The 21840-nt window shown below is 47.3% G+C and overlaps 1 protein-coding gene across 3 annotated transcripts in view; it reads right to left on the reverse strand.

Moving 5' to 3' along the window:
- Positions 1 to 2394, reverse strand: part of MXD4 (MAX dimerization protein 4) — a 39722-nt gene extending 37328 nt beyond the window's left edge. The window contains exons 1-2 of one of the 3 annotated variants that reach the window (XM_030491663.1): positions 2131 to 2394; positions 1380 to 1476 (exon numbers count right to left, since the gene is read on the reverse strand). In XM_030491663.1, the coding sequence (XP_030347523.1) occupies positions 1380 to 1476; positions 2131 to 2194 (161 nt within the window). In that variant the 5' untranslated portion in view covers positions 2195 to 2394. Of the gene's footprint in view, positions 1 to 1379; positions 1550 to 1843; positions 2104 to 2130 lie in introns of those variants that run through there. The other 2 variants (XM_030491662.1, XM_030491664.1) reach the window with 2 other exon arrangements.
- Positions 2395 to 21840: the final 19446 nt, after the last annotated feature.

The following is a 21840-nucleotide window of genomic DNA, read 5'->3' on the forward strand; positions in this document are numbered from 1 at the left end:
GAATTCAACTAAACCCAAAAAATGCAGGAGTACTGAAATGAACACCCCCCCAAAATGGTTGCCTTGCTCGGAGCAGGGGCATAGGGGAACAACTTGCTCCCCCTCTGTTATCTCCCAAGACACGTTGCTCGGCCGCAGGGTGTTCACCAGCTCGTGTTTATTTCAAGGAGGGAGCTCGTCAGCTTTTGATTTCAGTTTGCACCTCCGGTGGGTGCCCCACGAGCAGCTGCTGGCTGCCTGCCCCGCACCTCCCAGCGCCAGCACACCCAGCTGCCCGCGGCCGTGCGGGATGCCCGCTGGAGGAGCGAGAGCGGAGCGGGCCTGCGAGACTCGCTGCTCCTTTGGAAAACAAGTCACGTACGAGCCGAGTTCATTTTAGGCTATTCTACAGGAGCCACCAAACAGCACAACTGTGCAGAGCAGAGCCTGCACCGGGGAGAGCATCGCTGCTCTGGGACGAAGCAGGCCCGGCTGGACACGGTCATTGGTCCTCTCCGGAGCAGCGCTGGAAGAGCAAAGCAGAGCAGGCACAGCACAGGACTGGAGGAGCTCCTAGGCAGGGGCCGGCACTGTCCCTGTAAGACAGCCTCCCGCACGTACACAGCCGCTGCCCGAGCAGCAAACAAAGCTGCAGAGAGCCTGCGCACAGCAACCCTCCGCTCATGCCATCGCAGCACAGGTAGCGGCTGCGGGGGAAACCAACAAAACCACCACCACCGCGACAAAAAGGCGGACGATCATCGCGATAAACAACAACGGAGTCATGCACCTGGACGGAGCTGCATGCGACAGGCGGGTGGGCGACCCGGCAGTGCAGCAGAAGCCCCGAAAAGGTCAAGTTCACGCCAGCACCTCCTCACTTAATACCTACAGGAGAAGTTCAAGTGCACGGGCAGCTCTCCCCCCGCCACCCTGCACACACGCACCCTGTGCGAGAGCCCAGCGCCGCGCTGCAACCGGAGGCTGCATCTGCTCTGGCTGCCATGGGGGAGGCGGCCGGTTCGCTGCCTGTGGTTTATAAATAAATGCGGGGGGGTGGGGGGGGAAATTAGTGCCATGCAAAGAGAAGTCTGGGTGGTGATTATGGTGTTAAGATCTGCAGTAAAAGCTGCCGTCGGTGAGCGCGGAGCAGAAGGAGCGATGAGGGCGGATGGTTTAGAAGTGCAGTGAGTACTAAGGAGATGGTGTACGCGTGGCAGTGTTTATATGAGAGATCAAAACAGAGCCAAGCCCATCCAGGGAAAAAATGGCGACTACCGGGATGGGGGAAACTAAGACACTGGATTAGTTCTTATTTTTAATAAAGGTATGCACTGCACATAAGCTAGACACATTGGAAAAGCTGCCGATTCATTCTGAAAAAGCGGTGCGTCTATTACCTGTTATTCTGGGATTTTCTGGCCATGGTGCCTGCCTTTGTTTTCTTTCTGGAATAGTCACTATCGAAGGGTAACACTGATGCATAGCCATGTTCTGCTTCTAGGGACAAAGTCAGCATTAGTGGCAATATATTTTTTTCCATGCATTTTTTTCCTCCTTTGCAGGAACGCTAGGGTAAAGAACAGAATTTTTTCCGGTTGATTTGTTTGGATTTTATTCTGGCATCTCTTAAAAAGAAGCGAGACCAAAAAAAAAAAAATAATAAAAAAATAGATATATATAACAACTCGGTCAACCAAAATAAAGACAAAAAGTGCCGAAATTAGGGAGGATTATTGGAGTGCACATTAAAAACGAGGCGGATCATGCAAACCCTTGTCACGCTGCGCTGGGGGGATGGGGGGGGGGAAGGGAGCACTGCCATACAATTAACGACTGCCACACACAGCGAAGTGTGAGGTACCCTGAGCGCTGCAACACACACACCATCCCCGTCCGGAGCGTCACAAAAAATAACCCGTTCCGGGGTGTTTTTGTTTTGTTAAAGCAAAGAGGAGAGCACTGTTCCTCCCCCAGCGCGGTGCCTGTGCTGAACCCCGCGGTGCCCGGGCAGGTGAGGCCGCAAGGGCTGGTCCCCCAGCCCGGCTCGGCTCGGCTCGGGCCGCCCGCCGCCGCCGCCACACAACAAAGGCCGAGAGCGGCTGGGAGCGCCTGCGGGTGACTGAGGGACTGCCCGCCTGCGCCCAGTACCTCGGTCTCGTCTCTCCAAGTACTCGGCCGCTTCCAAGAGGATTAACAGAGAGTTCAGCTCCATGGCCGCCTGCGCCTGGCCCTCAGCCCCCCGTCGCCCCGCGTCGCGCCCCGCGCCGAGTTCACGCGCGGGGGACTTCCAAGCCCCCGGTTATAAGGCACCTCGCTCAACCTACATTTGACACACAGCCGACGGGCAGCCCCCGCCGCCAATCGCGAAGCGGGATTCGGCGAAGGGGCGGGACTCACGGAGGCAACAGGGCCAATCAGCAGCCGGGACACCCCCTCCCTTTTCCTCCGGCTGGGGCAGGGAATGTTGACAGATCCCCTTCGCGCCCTCCGATTGGCTGGCCACTATAGTAACAATTTAGAAGCCGAAGCTTAGCAACAGCACGTGGTGGCCCAGCCCCCGCGCTCGCTGATTGGCCCGGTTCTTGCATGTTAAGCAGGGAGCGGCCGCCGATTGGTGCTCGGGGGGACATGCAAATGAAGGGGGCGGGGAAGGAGCCAATGGGGTAGGAGGCGCGTGCCGTGCGGCGGGAGGCGGGGTGAGGCAGGGAAGCGGGCAGCCAATGGGCGGGCGGGGGGGGCGCGGCGTTGCTGTGAGGAAGAGGCAGGCGGAGGGGCGGGGCGCCCCATGGGCCCGCCCGCAAGGGCCGCCCTCAGGCTCCGCCGTGAGGGGCTAGCTCGCCGCGCCGGGCAGCGCCGGTGACCGGGGTCAGCGCCGGGCCGCCTGCACGGGGGAGCCAGGGAAGGGCGGTGCGGGCCTGCCCCGCACGCTGCCACCCCAGGCACGGGTCAGGCGTTTAGCCCCGCCGGGGCACGGCCTCCGTCCCCACCGCCCTCCCGGCGCTCTCGCCGCCGCAGCCCCGCTGTGGCGACGCCCCCGGCCCGCATGGGCACAAGCGAGGCTCCGCCCCGCCCGGGCGTGCGGGGCATGCGCGGCCCGCTTCACCGGAAGGGGAACCGGGGGGGCGGCGGGAGGGTCCGCGGGGCAGCACCGCCCTTCTGCCGATGGGGGCCGCGGTGGGGGCGGCAGTGAGCGGGCAGGCGCCTCAGCGCTTGTTGTCCCCTCAGCGACGGGGGGTTTTACCCCAAAACCTGCTGGTTTTCAGTGTAAATAGGAGCGCGCTGCTCGCTGCAGGCCACGGGGAGGGAAGCGGGGCTCGGGGCTGCGGTAGCCCCACAGACCCATGAGAGGAAGTTGAGGCAAGCAGGGCAATGAGGAGTCGCTCCGCTCTTATTCATGCTCAGCTCAGTCCTTGTCAGGCCACACCTGGAATCCTGTGCTGAGTTTTGGTCCCTGCTAAGCAAAAAAGTACGTGGATAGGCTGGGGAGGGTCCAGCAAGGGGCTGCAAAGATGGGCATGGGGCTGTGAAGCGAAATGAGGAAAGGCTGAGAGAACTGGGTTTGTTCATCCTTGGGAAAAGAAGGCTCAGGGGAGACCTTATCGCCATGTTCCAGTATTTAAAGGGAGGCTACAAAGAGGATGGAGACTCCCTTTTTACAAGGAGTCACATGGGAAATACGAGGGGTAATGGGCACAGGTTGCTCCTGGGGAGATTCCCACTGGACACAAGAAAAGTTGCTCTTATTGTGAAAATCAGCCATTGAAATAATCTCCCCAGGGAAGTTGGATACCCCAACTCTAAACACTTAGGATGTGGCTGGTCAGGGTGCTGGGAGATCTAGTCTAGGTCTTGCTTTGCCTAGAAAACTTGGGCCAGGTGATCCTTGAGGTCTCTTGCAACCTGGGATTCTGTGATACCACCTCATGACACTGTTCAGGGAGCTTGGCAGGCACTGAGGGCAAAAAACCAACCTCCGCCCCAAGCGTCAGCAAATGAAGCCGCTGGGCATCATCAGGCCATTGGGCTGGGTCCTTGTGCATCTTACAGTAAGAAAGTGGCTGGTAGTTTGCCCACTGTGGGCTTTCTTGCCACCAGCAGTGCATGAGGAGATCCTAAAGCTGGCTGATGCTTCAAACGGGTTTCAATTCTGTTTCTCCTTACCATCAGGGCTGTAAGTCCGAAAAATGTTGGCTTATGACTACAACTGAAGGAAAAGCCTCCTGCTCGCATAGTGGAAAGTATGGCAAGAGATGAATCGGAATGAAAAAGATGATACAAACTGGGTGCCAGAGATGTAAAAACGTGTTTGGCACGCACACCCGTGACCCCTTACAGCGCGCAGGCAAGAGAGGGAGACAGCAGTACTGTAAAAACATGCATGGAGATGTAAAAGAATTGCTAAACTCTACACAATAGTGTAACCTGCTGAAAAAAGCAGCAGTGGAAGGCTCTGGGAAATGCAACCAGAGTTACTGCCAGCTTTCCAACCCTTGCCAGCATATTCAGCTGCCTTTCGTCATCTGGATACACAGAAGCCATCTACCAGAATAGCCTGGCTCCTGGCGTACAGGCTGAACAGGAAGGAGCTCAGCACCTTTCCTGTCCGCACCATCCTATTTGCGCTGCTAACTTTGCATCCTTATCTCAGATAGCCGCTGCACAGCTGTTGCCTGAAACTGGTTGGTTTTAACACGAGCAAGTAGTTTTAAAATAGACATGTTTTAAGCTGTGCTGTGATCACACATTGGTACATCCTCAGGGCAAAAGTGCTCAAGCCTGTAATGGATCCTCCTGCGGAATAGCACTTGCGCACACAAGTGGCCCCATTGATTTTAATTAAACTATTTGAGTAAGAGCTATTCACCATATAGGAGGGTTGCAGAACATTGTCCTGTGTGTTTGTTCCTTGGCAAAAGATGTCAGATAAGGTTTTCCTCTCAGAGGATAATAGTGATTGACCTTACAATAAGGATCATGCTTTACTCTTTCTACAGGATTGTGGTAAACCCATATACACATTACACCTGATAATTTATTAGCCTGTATCTTGGTGCCACAATGTGGCCCTTGAACACTGCTGAAACGCAGATCGCATTTTACTGCCATTTGGTCTAGGCATCAGGGATAAGACAAAATACAAGGCTGTGAAGAAAGCAGTGTTGTGACTGCTCAAGAAATGACTCCATGAATTACAAGGCAGAAGAGAATTTGGTGCATAAATTGCAATGGTAAAAAAATAAATGCTGTAACATTTTCCACTTGCTGCTTGAACTATTGAAATGTGGGTGAGACAGCGCAGTTTTCACTGTAAACCCATTGAAATTGATGGCAGTTTTGCTGTTGACCTAACTGGAAGTAGGTTTAGACACAGTTTGACGTTGCTTTCTCTTACGAAATAGCATGAAACCATATATGCATAGGTCTGTGTTGCCCACACAGGAAAGAAAGTTCCCTTTGTCTGACCACATGCTTAGAGGCCTGTAGTAAAGAAAATGCAAAGGTGCAGAGATAAGGCACTGTTCTTCTTCACTGTAGCCACAGCAATCTAGCAGTACCTCAGGTTTTCAAAGCACCTGTGTATCTTTGTATATGTGTCTAAATGTAGCTTAAACTGGTTTGTACACACACTGTGGAATCAGTCATATGTCCAGAAAGGACAATAAACATCCTAGGTATGTAAATGCACGTGGGTGAAAAGGCCAGGGTTCAGACTCCACGTGATTGCTCTTTCTGCTGTTAAATGTGAACAGAAGTATTCTGAAGACAGTTGTTTCAAGGTGATCAAACACAATTTCACATTGATATTGTCACTTTCCAGCATGGAAGGGATGCTTTGGGAAGAGAGGTGCCACTGAAGCCAGCTGGAGTATGTGTGTGTCCTGCAGTTCTGTTAAGGACTGTAAAATAAGGACCAGTGCAATCACAAAAGCCAGCTGGTTCATCTTCATGGGGGTTCTGGGCTTCAGGAGTCATAAAGTGTATTAATCTGCTTGAACTATAAGTGTATGTGTAACCATATGCACCCCTACACACACACACATGCAGAGCCCCTGCTCATGAAATCTGGAGTAAACCCACATGCATTTAGGAAGGACAATGTATAGGTTGGCTTATACCAAATAAGCACTGACACACATTTACCTGTAGTTGCATCAAAGGAGTTTTCTGTACAGTGTGCAACAATGTGTTAGAGAGTACCGAGCCAAGCAGTTTTACCAAGATCATTTCTCCTAAAGTGAATTCAACTAAGTCCTCAGGAGGTACCATAAAAATGTTTAAAATACCTAGAATGAGTCGTTCTGGATCTTATCTGTGCCAGGGAACCAGGACTAGCTTTGGTGGTGTCAGCGTGGGTGCAGGGGTGTAAAATGGGTGTGAAAGAAGATCAACCAAATTACTTTAAGAACTGAAGGACAGGCTGTAAGATACACACATGCTCAAAGGCTTTGCAGATTTGCATCTCTAAATAGCTTTTTTCCATTTCTACAAGCAAGCAGCAGGAACAGCTGAGTGCTAAAGAAACAGCTGGCCTTCAGTGATAAGGGCGAGCTGTCACTTCGTGGTGAAGTTTGAAAAACTTTATATTTAGAAGCAGAAGGGAGAGCCATCAGCAGCCGCACCCCAAAACCTGACCTGTTTGCGGGTTCTTCACTGCCCGCACTTTGTGATTGGAGTGGTAGTAGTTACATTTTCAAGTGTTACAACGCCTTTCTTCTCCAAAATCCGTCCGTGGCATGACTTAGCATGTGAGATCAGTGACATCGGAACTGCTGACTGCCCTGAGCTGTGGTGAGGGCAGAGCTCTCAACTTGAGGATCCATCATTCAAGCAACTTCATTCGCTATTCCCCATGTATGGCCTTCAATTTAGAAAAAATGAGGCCTTCCATGCGTTTCAGTTTGGGCTCATTGGAGCCATTGCATGTTTAGATCTTCTATCTTTTAAAATACTTTACTCCTATGACCAGAAATAATGTCCTTCACTGTGTCTTGGAGTCCACCCCCCTGTTGCCTTGGGTGTTGCAAGGCTTACGTGATTAGCAAAGAGTTAGTTGTCTTCCCGCTCAGGAGGGGATCTGCACTCAGAGCTGGCACTGATGAGGTTCAGCTCCCTGTCTCAGCTTCTCAAATCAAAATCATTTAATTTCTTATCTCACCTGGGATTCAGATCATTAACTCCATTTCCTAGATGCAGAAAACAAAACACCTGAAAGTTGAACAGAAAGGAGTTTCAGAAGTAACAATTTTGTCAGTGCTCAAGCCCAGTTTGAGACACTGGTTTTATCTACTCTGCCAAATAAAGCAGGGCCAAAGACCATTCTCCATCCCTGATCTCAAATGGCAGATGTCACTGCAGCCGCTTGGCCCTGCGTCTCCTTTGGGCTGCTGCTGGTGAACATGTGGCTTTTAGTCATCCGTTTATGTTTTGTGTGGTTTGCTTTTAGTTCGGAGTGGGTTTTTTAAGCTCAGAGTGCCTGAAGATGTGTGGCAGCCCATCAGAGAGCTGCTTTCAAGAGCTTAAAGCTGAGGCAGTGTGAAGGTGGGTGCGGTATTGGGGTCAACGAGTTGCTACTACAATGTTGAGGGGCTGTGTAGTGTCGAGGAGTCACGTCTGTGAAGTATCACCCAAAGTGCCTTCTGCATTGATCCTTGACCTGTCATACCCCTTGAAATGCACCCAGTTGTAGGTTTGGGGAGTAGCTTGGTCCAAGGACCATGATGATGGTATAGATACTGTGGGGTCTTGTGGACCTGAGTGACTCCCCTGAACTTGGATTGGTGGGCTCTCTATGTGATGCTCGCTAGCCCAGCTTGCTGCCTGCTCTTTACCAGTTGTTTGCTGCACTGTTTGAATCAGTGGCTTTCCCAAAACAATTGAATTTCTCCTGGTTTTGTTTGCGATTTAGCGAGGGTCTATAAAATGCTATGGAACTGAGGTTCTTGAAAGGCAAATCTGAAAAAAATAGTACTTCAAACTGAATGCCAATCCCTTGTAACATTCATTTCTTGTTAATGGCTGTATTATGAAAGACAACATTTGTGTCTCAGTCTCCTTGAGAGTTTGGCTGCAAGGACCTCGAATGCCCCTCTTTGCCAACACTCGCGGACCAGCGAGACATGCAGTAGCCTGCCGCCAGGCCCTGCAGCCATTTCTGTGATCAGGCATGAAATTACTGATTGAAGCGAGGCATATATTGAAAAGCTTGAGAGACACTGATTTACTCCATCATCCTGCTCTGCCTCAACTCTGTTTCACCTAAACCATGCCTGGCAGTTTTGGATAGCATCATCCTAAAAATCTGTCACGCTCACAGCACTTTTCAAAAAGCAGTACCATCACTGCTTTCATTTTAAAAGACAAAAAAGACACAAGACAAAGTCGAAACAACTGGCCAGTGTCACTCAGCAGAGGTGGGGAAGAGCTGGGAGGATGACTGGGTGTCCCAGTCCCCACTATGGCGTATTCATTATTACGATACACTGCAGAGGAAGGATTTGTTACATGATTTCAGATCTGAGTCTCAGACATGTCATGGTCTTTCTTACTGCATTCTGTTGGAATAGGAAAGGGGCCTTGTGTACATTTGTATTACATTAAGCTTCCACAAAATACCTAGACCAGTACAGTGCAAAGAGGCTTTGAAGCAACCATGAGTCATACTCACTTTGTGTTGAAGTGTCTGGGGGGACATGGACATCTACCTGAGGTTACTGTTTGAACAAGCTGATAAATGAAACATTTTCCCTTTATCCAATAAAATTTGCAGTCAGGCTTTCTTGTTAGGTAACTTTGATATAAGCACATCATACAGCAGTAAAAGCATATTCTACCTCGCTGTGATCATCATCTAAGATGCCTTGATGCTCAGCACCGCTGATGCAGTCCAGGACAGAGAGAAACAGGCAGGGTTGTGCATACATGCTAGGAAATGGAGCTGAAACCAGTCTGCCCTTGGCAAATAGAATGTCCACCTTAAGAAGATAGGGAGGCAGCTCTGGGCTTTATGAATAAAATAGTCAGAGGTGACACAGTCTCAGTGGCATCTGTCTTCTGAACATAAAAAACCCCAACATTTTCTTACCCAAGGTACCTGCTTCCTGAATCTGTGAATCATGTCTGCTGAGTTTGTAGGAAGAAGCTCCAAGAAATTTGTATTGGTCTTTGGTGTGAAAATCCATCTAGATGTGGAAGAATGAGTTCATGTGTCCTATGAAGACCAACAAAATAGTTAGCAGCCATTAGTTTATAGAATATTTATTACAGATGAAGAACCAAGAAAGAAAATGTTCTCACCTGTGTGCCCGGACATCCAAAATTGACTGAATTGTGAGCTGGGTAAATCCCATTTTGGGATGAGAAGGAAATTAGAGCTGGACTGCAGATGTCTTTTCGTACAGCCATTCTCCAGGAGCCAAGCTATGTGCATACATATATGGGAAAACAGACTTCCGTTTATTGAAGAACGAGTATCTGTAACATATTTATAGGTCTGCTGTAAGTATGTAAGCAAATTGCTGAGTTCTGTTCCTAGTAGGGAAAAATTAATGCCTAACGTGGCTGGTGTAAATCTACTACCAGCCATAGGATTCTGTCGCTTACTTGTATTAGCCATGATGGATCCAAGTGAATCTGTGATGGGAAGATCGTAGGTGCATCCCCTATTGTACAGTAATGATGCCACTCTGCATTTCTGTAGCATATCCAACTTACGCATTTTAGACTGTTTTGTCAAGATTTGCCAGTTCAGGCCCTTAATAGATACTAGGTAAATAAAATGCTGTTTAGCTGAATGAAGGAGGAATCAGTATTGATCCTGAACCTCTTACTGCTAGTATGGTTGGGCCGGTATTGTCATGGTAGAGATAAGAGAACTCAGACATCAATACGCACGTTCAAGAGAAGATCAAAGCAGCCCAGGTGGTAAATAACCTGGACAATTGCCTGTAAGACCTAAAATTAGAGATCAGCACAAAGACTTGGCAGGTGAATAGTCAGCAGATGCTGTCTTATCTCTCTATTTGCTTTGGAAGATTGGGTCTGACCCAAAACATGTTGAAATCAATTTGTATCTTCTCCTTTATTTCGATAGGCTGTGCACCAGGCTCTAATCTGTTGTGGGCCTAATTAAATGATTTTCCTCATTGCAAGCTAATTAGTCCTATGGAGAAATGAAACTGAATGTCAAATGAGCACTTGATAGGAACTGTATTAATAACGTATGGTTTAGAATAAAAAATTACGGGCTTGATTTCACACTGTCTTCTATAGTCTCTTATTCCACAGAAAGCAAGTACAATTTCCCACTCTCTTTTATTAGTACAAGTGCGAAGAGTTGGGAATGGTTTTAACAAGCGCCCTTCCTTATGCAAAGAAAAAGCTAGTGTGAGCAGGGAAACATCAGCTTTCAGCATCCAAGAGAGGAAGAAGCAGTGCATCTGAATGGCAGCAAGGAGGTCGGGTATCAGCAAATGCTCTGACAGTGAGGAAGCGATGCACTGGGCTGGGTTACCTGGGGAGCCTTTGGCACCTCCAGCATGACAAGCCTGTGAGAGGTTTGGCTCCAGCCTCAGGCAGGGGATGGAGCACCCAGAGACCTCCTGGACTGCTTGTGCTGGAGCCTGGTTGGAGTTTTGCACCAATGTGGGGACAAATGCCAGGTACAGGACAAAGACAAATTCAGTGCCATCACCTTGTGGTGACAGGCCATTTGCTGTTCTTGAACTAACGGCAAAGCAGGTAACATAAAAATGTGAAAGCTGCAGTAAATAATTAGATAATGGGAAATCAATCATGCAAATGAGTATATAAGCGTTGGCAGACTCTATCACTTCGTGGATGGAATTGATTTAGTGAGTACTTTTTTCAGAGATTGCAGTAGGAGGTTGCATAGGTCTGGCCAACAATGATTATATGTGAGGCTTCCCTGTAACACTTCCCAGCTAAAACCTTCAAGCTGGATGTTGGTTTTGGTGCTTTGCTTGAGGCACTGAATTCCAGCAAAGGGTAGATCTTTGCTTCATAATCCCAAAACATTTCTGTGAGGGCATGGAGGTGAAAAGGAATGGCCTCCAAAAGGCACAACCTGCTGAAAGCAGCCTTGTATGCAAAACCCAATATTGCTTAGGCTGCTTTGTCCGTTGAGGACCAGAATATAAGGTGCTGTAGCACACAGTGATTAGGACCCAGCCTTATGAGACCCACACAGCACTGTGTTTGCTGAATGGGGTGTTGGCAAAAGGCAAAAATTACAAAGGGCATTCTTCAGGCAGAGGTTTACCACGCAAGTGTCATGTGGGCTGCCACATCCTTTGTGTTGATGCACCAATTTTAGCATTGGGAGAAAATTTCAGTAACAAGGTGCAAGTAACTGGAGGGCAGGATGGAGAATTCGACTTACTTGTTTTATTTGTTTTCCTTCCAGCTTTCCACAGGTCTATTTGTTTGCCTTGTACTTGGCTTTGTGTCCCTCATCCCGTCTGTCCTGTTTTTGTTCACCTTCCTTTGTTGCTGATGGTTTCACGCTGTTTCCATTCCTCTTCTTTCATGTGACACAGATTCTCCTCCTGAGCCACGTCCAAGGTGTTGGGCTCCCTGCAGTTACAGCACAGAGACTCGATGCTGAGGACATGACTTCCTGCTTCGCTGACAGTGTCTGTATTGTGTAAGTGAGCGTATGTTTAACCAGCCTACAGAAAAGAAGTTTCAGGGCATTACTTAATGGATTCTCCTTTTTCTGACTTGTCACGACACTGGGAGCTCTTAATCTCTTTTTCACTGCTGCTGGTCTCTTGTATCTACAGGAGACCAAGCTTCCACCAGTCTAAATGATCTACACACAGTGAGAGAGAGCTTTGTTTAATGTCAAGACCTTACAGTCAACACAGAGAAAACAGACAAAGGTATGAGAAAGTTGTTATGAATAAATTCCCTACACAAAGAGAAGTAGAAACACAGAGAAATCCCTGGATCTCATTACTAGAGATAATGAGATACCTGTAGTAAGTTGGATACTTCGAGTCTAATTAGAGCTTTCACCACAAAATGGTCCTCATTCCCTTCATTGGGACCAGTGTAGCACAGGGATGGATTTTCACTTAGATGTGCTAAGGATGGTAGAAGGTGGACCCATATCGGGCAACTGCCACAACAGCACTAGGACAGGGCATTTCACCACTCACTCATATGGGAAAGTAAGTCAGGCCAAGTCACTCTGTTACCTCTCTGTTTTGAATGAAATTATGAGGGTTGTTTAAAAGCATTACGTATATTGGCAGTTATCCTACGGGGTGAGAAGATTAGTAGATGTATATTCCCATATATAAAAAGATATTCAAAGATGAGACTTAAAGCTTTAACATCTAATAAACATCTATCTGGAGTTTGAAGGCACCCCAGATCTACAGCAATAAGGGATTGTAACAAACATCCAAACTCCCATGAACTCAGAAGGTCCCTGAAGGCAGGTAAACTCCAATTGCTGAGCAGTAGTACTGCTCAGTTCTGAAATGCTATCATAAACTAACCTATAAATATGAATGAACCCATACAAAAGGTGCCTTTTGTCAAGACTCGGGTAGCTGGGATCGGTGCCAGTGGAGGCTGGGGCAGGACCTTGTCATGGCCTTGTGCAAAGCAGCACAGAACTTGCACCCAAGGGGAAAGAGTTGGTGCCAGGGTACTTGGGCCCTATTGCCCTATTGTACGGGTCAACAGTGGGGAATAGACTGTACCCCAGGAGATGTCAGGTTATTGACACCTCAATTTATTCCGCTGTGACTGGCTGAGGATTACACTACAAGTCTGTCTTGACATCAGATAGAAAACCCCTTTCTTATGACTCATCCCTCTGTTTACGGGCTTGCCTTTGCTTCCGAAATTAAGATATATGCTTTACACTGACAGGCAGTATGATGGCTTAATTAATAAGACGTCAGAAATAATACATCAGCATGACCTCTGCTTTCATTGTCTGTACCTTTGACATCTACTCAAACACATTAGATTACCCAAAATGCACACATCTGGGCTCTTCGTAGAGTATGTCTGTTTTATCTTTTTAAAGCTTTGCTTACCTGTGGAGCCTACTATTTATTGTATGTTGCTTTTTGCCACTTAGGCGCTATGCTTAATCAGATTTGTAAATTAATTCTCTCCTGGGGTTTCTCTTTGTGTGTTCAGAAAGCATAAAAAGTGTTCATGACATGCTTCAAAACACACACTGGTTACATTAGTCATCCTCTCAGCATAATAGTTTTATGGAGAACACTTTAGATTAAAAAAACCCAACAAATTTCTTTTAATCCAGTTTCTTTCCCCCACTTTGTTCCCTAGGGTTATGTTACTTGTTAGTAAACAGCTACACAACATGCAAAGGCTGTAATTGTCTTCTTTTCTGGAGGAAAAGAGCTACTGTTTATGTCTTGAAGTATCTATTGTTTATGTCTCGAAGTATCTATTACTACTTTTTATGATATATTCAACTGAAAACATTTTCATACAGGAACTTTGCCGCCTTCTGGCATCTGGAAAGCTGGTTGCAAAAATCAGTGCTGCTGAATCATGGCATGCTTCTGCCTGCTTGCCATTTCCCCAGCTCAGCAGTCCCAGCCCCATGGTAGGGCTGAGGCTGAATGGGAAAGGGCAGCTTTGATGGGGAGCACCATACTCTCCATCAGTGCTACCTGCATCTTCATGGATGGACCATCCCTCACACCCCTCATGCCCCTTCCTTGTCATGGCTGTTGAAAACACCTCCTAGTCAACTAAACACTTCTGTGGCAAACATTCCAATTTCCTATAGGAAAGGATTTGAACAGCAGAAAATGTTGCTGATGTTGGTGAAGAAGAGAAGGTGCCCAGCAAGCACTGGAGTGCCCATTGGCAAGAGAGGAGGACTGCCATGGCTGTTGAAACACAGCCTGAGAGCTACAGTGACAACAGGCTGCAACACATCACCTTGGATGTGAAGGGTACTTCCCAGAAGTCACAGGCAAATGTGGCTGTTGTCTTCTCTTTATGCCAGTGGGACCCAGGGAAAATCTCTCTTCATGATACTGCACAGCCACCCCTGAACTCTCTAGGCAGCCTTATCTACCCCCCATACCTTGCACACTCACCACACCCCCAATCTCTCAGGCCCTTTGTGTTTCACAGGAAACAAGTAGATAAACCACAGCTTTCAATTTCCTAATTATGCAAAAAAGTAGAAACTCCGAAACCTTCAGAAGCTCAAAAATGCTGAAGTGGTTGGAAAAAAAGGCAAAGACAAGACCTGAAACCAAACAGGGATTTCACACTGTGAATGTTGAGATCTCGTAGACATTACAAAGATGGGTGGTGCTCTCACAGCACATTTACTCTTGAGTGAGTTTGGTAGAAGAGGACAGCAGCATATGATAGAAAGAGCCTATCTTTGAGGAAGGACACAGTAGCAGGAAAATCTTTTGTCTGATGGAGCAATCCATGATCTTGAAATGAGAAAACATTGCGTTGAGTTGCTGCAGAGAGGAACTTGCTCAGCTCACGAGGGAGGAACCTGGCTCTAGCACTGCTTTCCAGCCTGGGGATTTCTAGACACGTTTTTGCCCAGACCACTACTTCTTTGTCAGCATCCCTCATTCCCTGGATCTGTGCCTGCCTCGGAGCTGCAGGATAACAGACACCCTGGGACTTACCTAGGTCTGCACGAGTGCAGGCACATGCAACTTCAATAAATGCATGTGATGGAGCCCCAGCAAGAAGCTGTTACTGCCTTGCTTCTGAGTGCCGCAGTCACTGCCCATCCCGCTGCCTTCGCTGTGGCTGGCAGGATATGTGTTTGTGTTCCTGGGACACCCGGAGGGGCTGAGCTCATCCCATCAGAGCAGCTGCTCATTCCCCTTCTCCCTGGTTTCACATATTCGCTCCCAAATCTTCGCTTTCTTGCCAGTTGGTTCACATGATTTAACTCCTTCCAAATTTTCCTGCATTTGGTAACGATTCTGGGAAATGGGAAAGGCATCCAAAGAAACACACCTGCAGGGAGGGGTGGGCTGGTGGTGAGCGGAACCAATTGGAGGGTCCCTCTCCCCACTGCCACTAACAGGCAATGCTGCAGCTCATGGTACTGGTCCTTATGGAGCCCATTTTTACCCCAGTTCCCGTATCACAACAGCATGTACATGTCTCTAGTTTCTCTCTTCCTCTTTCCTTGCTCAGACATCTGTATTTTTAACTTTCCCTTGGGGAGAAGTGGAGTGACGTGGAGGAAGGAGGATTCCCTGCTTCTGGCGAGTTCTGGGAACAAGTGCCACAGTTTTCAGCCAGATACCAGGAAACCTGTGTCACTCACAGGCACAACTCCCATTTGTTTCTGCAGCAGCTCCTTTGTTCACTGGCACATGATCAAGGTCACAGGGAGAGGGGAGGTTCATCAGGCGCTGTTGGCCAGGCAGTTTTGAATTTTAGGACCAAATCATGAACCATGGAGGACTGACTGACAGCAGAGCGCAGGCAGGACTTTCTGCAGCCTGTGCTGCTGCCTTCGCATCAAACCATTTCATACATGAGAGGAAAAGTGCTAAAATACCAGTTTGAAAGGCAAGGCCATTGTGAGGATTTTAATACCTTCCTCCTGAGAAGTATCCTTGGCCTCGTAGAGCCGTGCTGTCTGGGGCATGTCCTGGTCGAGGGCCTGCCCTGTCTCAGCTCTGCCCCAGCTTCCCTCTCTGTTCCCATGCAGGGAGCAGAGCCTGCAGATGGTTTCTCTGTGGCTTTCCAGTCCCTGCTTTATCCAGGAGGATGTTTGTTTCGGGCAAAGGAAAGCACAGTCGGATGTCACACTAGAGGAGAATAAAACAGATCTGCACAGGGCCAATCTGGTATCTTTTACAAGTCTACGTGGATAGATTTCATCAGAGCTTAACTTGGCTCATCAAACCAAACTCCAGTTTTGTCCATCGCAAGTGGACAAGCTCAGGGGACTAATGCAGGGACAGGAAGATGCTCAGTTTGTTCGTGATGCGGTGTATTACATGAGTCAGTCCCAGTCAGAGTGAGTGTTGGTTTCCCTGCACTGAAAATGGAGTGCTAAGAGTGACTACATGGAGCTCTGGGAATGGGAAAATATGATGCTAATGCTACAGATACTACACACTCCTGGTGATCTGCTATTGAAGAGTGCCACATGGCTTCACTGCATGATTCTCGTCCAGTACATTTGTCACTCCAATGAAACTTTGTTCCTCCAAAACACCACATAGACTGAAGTGACACAGGTTGTCCTATATGATGTGAAGCATTATCTAATGGTAGCATTAGGTGGATCAGGAAGGTGAGCTTTTTAGGTGGGAAGGGACCTTACCATCTCCTCCTAATGATGGCCTCGGGAGTGATTTAGAGAATCACGCACCAATGCATCTCGACTCCTGTTGTCACCTGCAGTTGTTTTGTCGGTGCCCATTGTGGAATGGCTGATAGTATCTGTTTCAGCCTGGGATTGTCCTGTTTTCTTTTGGTTTTCCCTTACAATATTATGCATAGCAAATACTTTTTGGCCATGTATGTATTTCTTTTTTTAAATTGAGGTATTTCTCGTAAGAAAAAGCTTTCTAAATTGGTTACTGTTTTCCCTTTACTGAATATTCCTGGGACAGGGAATATTCACTCAGCACTCACCTTTGCCAAAGATGATGTAGTGCAAGCAGGTGTTACAGCCTTACTTTCAGCCGTATGGAAAATACATTTCATTTCTGACAGTGATCCCGCTGGTTCTGTGGAAGGCTACCCCATGCAGAGATAGGCTGGTTAGATCAAACTGTACTAATTGCAGAGTGATTTGGAAATCTGTTCCACTTGCAAACAGAATGAATCCAACACTTTGTAACATTGAATTAACAAAGGTCACATTTCATAAATATTACAGAGCAATTTTCATAGATAATGCAGCAGGCTAGTTAATGATTAGAGCAGTAAACTCCTGACGTAAAGCCATGATGAATTAGGGACATATTTTTACAGCTTCTGTTATTATTGCCTCAGGAGTCTCAACCAAAGGCAGCAGAAATAATTAGGGTCCAACATATCTTTAATATCTAGCCCATCAAACTATATCTGGTCTTCTCAATGGCTTTTGGATTAGAAGCTAGAAAATTGAAGAGATTTTAGAGTATCAGTCAGATTCTTGACAGGAAAATAAGCATGTTGGTTTCAATCTAGTTCTACTGGATTCTGCAATGAAAAAACCAGCCTCAGTAACTGGTGGGAATTGGCAGAGCTCAGGCTTAACAGGGATGCAGTTCTCCCTCTTGCTGCAGCTACTGGAGCTGCTGGATCAGGGCAGAAGTTTTCAGTAAAGATCTAGTTCTGGTCCTACAACTGACCCCAGACACTGGCACTCCTGTGACTGGGTTTAGTGCTGTTTCTTAGATAGGAAGGTATTTGAGCCACCTGAGCAGTAATCTTGCTGAAGTCTATGGGATTAGCTCTGTAAGGAGGTAATATTGTACATACTATATGTTAGAGAAGGTGGTGGAATAAATCGTGGGATTATTCAGAGGCATAAAAAGAGAAATCTTGGGCCCATGTACAAACAGAGGACTTAAAACCAGAGAATGTAATTTTCCAGGATTTAATTAGGCATGTTTTATATCCAATAGCTGCACACACACAGACAATCCATATTTCTCAGGAGGGTTTTATCTACTGTAAGCCATTTGTGTCTGATTCCGATGGGCTAGAAAATCTTGGTATAAAACTGTGGGACAGCTGTTATCCAGCAGTGCTTAAGGGTGGAGGGTTTGGGAATCAGCAAAATTCCAGCAGGCATTTTACATTTCGTTCATCCAGAAGAAGTCCCCAGGGGATGGCTAGTGTTGCTCTGTAATACATTATTGAGAGAAATGAAATGCAAAGCCCATTGTGGAACATGCAGCAATGTCCAGGCACTTGGATGAAGAGGTGGAACCAGTTATGTCTCTATTTGGGAAAGCTGTTTGACAAGATGAAACGTGAATTGTCCACAGAATGATGCTGTTTGGACACTTCAGGTTTTAATTATTAAAATTATATAATAATTATAAATTATATAAATCATATAATTAAATAATTATTTAAATTTTTAGATGCTGATGTTTTGAGGCCATTCAGAACCTAAACCTAAAAATATAATTCCTTGAAAATCTAGTGCAATTGAAGTGGAAAACAAAAAACAAGCCCCCAACATTCATGCAAGTAGGAGCTCAACTAAACATAAACCAATCCCAACTGTGAAAAGCAGCCCAGAGCAGCATCAACACCAGAGTCAGAAGAAGCCGAGAAGGCTTTTCCCACAACCGGACATGGGGGACCCCAGCAGGCATTGGTTCACAGGGTCACTGCTCCCTGGAGGGCTCACCCCGACCGCAGCAGCACTTTCTCCAGCCCTGCCTCCATCCCAGCTGGAATGGGCTGAGAAGTAACTGGAAGTTTCTTGTCAGAGCAGATGCACAGCACAGCCAGTTCTTCCATTGACAAACGAGCAAAAGAAAACAAAACATCACACTGTCATTTAAAAATAGCTTCAGTAAAAATACCACAGGGAGTGCTTTCATCCAGCAGAGATTGGCAGCTGATTAGGGAGGGTTATCAGTGTACCTGGTGCTGGGTAAAACCTGATCCTGCTGCTGGGCATTCGCACTGAGTCGAGCAGATTGTGAGCTTGTGATGAATGCCCAAGAAACTCTAGAAGTTTTCTGATAACGCAGGAGTTTGAAACAAATGGTTTCTGCTCCTCGCCTGCAGTGTGACTTTAGAAGAGCCTGATGCTGCAAAGTCTCATTCTTGGAGTTTGGTGAGACAGAGCAGTTAGGATGCAGCAGAGCAGGGTGTAGATGTTATTCCTTTCCCATACCCATTCTGTGTTCATGCCAAATGCAAGCTGGCTTGGTCCACTACCAAAGTAGGGTGAGCAACTCTGTGCAAGAGTAATCCCATCCTGTAAATTAGAAGTGAAAGCATTCGTAAAGTTCAGCCTAGGTTTGGAGACTTCCATAAGTGATGTCTGTGCCTTGTACCCACACTCTGAAGTGATATATTTTGATCATAGACTTTACCGTGTGATTTTGGAAAGTTGATCTGTTGAGTGTTCTTGCAGGGTTGTCAGTGTCAAGTTTAAAGCGTAGTGTATGCGTGCAACAGTTTTCCAATGGCAAAGATCAAATTGTGTGACCCAAGGTTGAGGGTCAGTGCGACTTTTAATATTCCTTCTGGTCTTCAGCCTCTTGATTTCGCTTATGCAATGAATTCAGGTGTTAAAATGAATGTATTTTTCTTGTTCTGTTTATTATAAAGCACTTAGAGCATCATTTAATTTGCGACTGTTATTTGGATCTATTTGCATTATTCAAATTATTTCACCCAGTAGGGGAATTAATATTCACTAGTGGAAGAAAATCAAGCAATGAACCAAAACCCACTGATCTGTTGAACATGTTTCAAGACAAAAGAAGAAATGGATGTTAAGAGAGCAAGAGCAAGTCCTGAGCTCTTCTGGTATGGTATCATTTGTTAGTTCAATGCAGTCCCCTCAAGACCTGTCTTGACCCATCACTCATCTAAAGCTTCGTAGCTGGAGACACTGCTGAAATTCAGAGGCTTGAAGCACTGTCAGTACTGAATTAAAAACAAGTACATTAGAAGTAAAGCAACTGGACAAGTAGCTTTGCTAGGTCAAGTGTCATTCTCATGACCCTAAGATTAAAGATCTTTCCTGTTTTCATGTAGTGTATCCTGACTGTTTTTTACACGTGACTGCATTAGCAAAGCACATCACAGTGAAAATATGTGCAAAATCCACAAAAAGAGACAAACCGGCTAACACAGCGACCTGCCCCAAAGCAGGAAAACCCCAAGCTGGGGCTGCCTTCGCAGCCAGCACCTACCCACAACTCAACGTGTCTTCTGATGGTCGGGTCACATCACGTGCAGTGTGCTTGGGAGGGGGCAGTCCCTGCCTCCATGCTCAGGATGAGGACGCAGGATCTGCTGGCTTGCCAAAGCTTCGCAACACGGCCACTTCACTGGGGAACACCCCAAGAGCATGGCAGTGCCCGGGGTCAGCATGGTGCTCCCCTGCTCCTGGGGTACAGCTGCTTACAGTCACACTACACAGCAAGTAGGGAGACTCAGGAGCCCTGTTTTGGGTCTCCTTTGCAGGATGCAGGAGCGCACATCTGTATAGGGTCATCTCACACCCCTCCTTTCCCCTCTCTTTGCCCCATCCCCACAATCTCACCCATGCAGAGTTCCCACTGTTCCTGCTCTTCTAGGCTTTCTTCAAAACGCTGCCTTGGGTAATTCTCTAATCCTCTGGGGCAGCTGGAGATTTCCCTTCCTGCACAATGTCCATTCCCTGTTGGGATCCACACAGGTCATTTCTGGGGGCAGTGACAGATCACATCACTCCACTGTGTTTCCTGCTGTCCCATCTTGAGGCCAATTTATAAAAAGGAGGTCATTTGGGACTGTTTTTTTTTACTAGAGCAATGAGTTACTGTTCTTCAAGCTGAGGGGACAGCAAGTGACACCTAAAATCTTTCACTCCCAGATCTGTTGCTGCTGCTCCAGGCACTGCCTGGAAGGGAGACCAGCTGCCCCAGCTCACCCAGTAAACCATAAACAGCAAAGGTGGGAAACTAGAACTCCCACAGCACAGCCGGTTGCCACATCTACTCAGCCAGGACCAGTAACTCTGACCATTTCACTACCGAGATCCCCTGCAGGAAGGGTAATACTATAGGCGTGTTGTCAAAACACCTTTCAGCAGTAGCAAGATACTTGTTGCTCCAAGCGGAGGAGGATACATACCAAACCTTTAGCTGCTCCAGGCTTCACAAGACAGCAAAGTTCATGTGGCTGCACTGGGACACGTTGTTTTCAAAGCCTTGTGTGATAGCACCAAGTGGCATAAATCAGAATTACCTGTCACAAATTGTATGCCTTCATGGCCATTTCTCCATCCAGGCCAAGTGGCAACTCAGACTCTCTGAGACAGTGGTTGCACTAGAAAGAAGGCAAAGAAGTAGCAATGCAGGAGATGGGGAGATGGTAAAAAAGCACTGATGCTTGAAAAAAGTGTGGAAATACATCCCACTAGAAAGTTGTTCAGAGGTTGTGTTAGGGCAGGAACATGAGGGGCTTCCTGAGAGCTGACTCTGAGAGCTGCTTTCTTTAGCATCAATTTCAGAGTTAACATTTGGCTTTTCTACATGAAGAAGTGGAGGACCCTGACATACACCTTCTGCAGTCCCAGGATGTCCAGTGTTCCTCTGAAACAGTCTGCAAAACTTAGAGCAGCTTGCAGTTAAAGCTCAGCCCATCCGCAGGGAACGTTGTGGAGTGAGGCCAGCAACACATCCTCCTGGAAGCAGGCAACATCCATGTTGCTAAATACTTCACATTCCTCCCGGACACCAATCCAGACTTGAAGATGCTCTGGAAACCTGACTTGGAGGTTACTCATTGTAAGACATTTGCCTCAGGGAACCTTTCTGACTAGCAACAAGTCAAAACCTCAATCCAGACCTCACCTCCAGATCCAAGCCATATCCCGACCAGTCCCAACAGCCTAAACGTGGGGAGTCATGACCTGGGAGCTCTGCCAGCTTTGGAGTTTTGCCCTTTGGCTCAATATCCCAGGCATTGAGCTATTGCCACCTGCGGTATTTGAAGGCCTTTTTACTACTTTATCTCCACGGCTCGGGCTTCTGCTGCGGTGCCACCCATCTCTCTGAAAGTCTCTGCCTGCCTTGGTTTAAGTAACTCATTACAAGACACGTATTATTAGGATTGTCTTAAAACACAGGTACGTGTTGGTTTCTTTTCACCCTCCAGTTTGGGTGA

This window comes from Strigops habroptila, chromosome 7, assembly GCF_004027225.2.
Source record: "Strigops habroptila isolate Jane chromosome 7, bStrHab1.2.pri, whole genome shotgun sequence".
NCBI lineage: Eukaryota > Metazoa > Chordata > Aves > Psittaciformes > Psittacidae > Strigops > Strigops habroptila.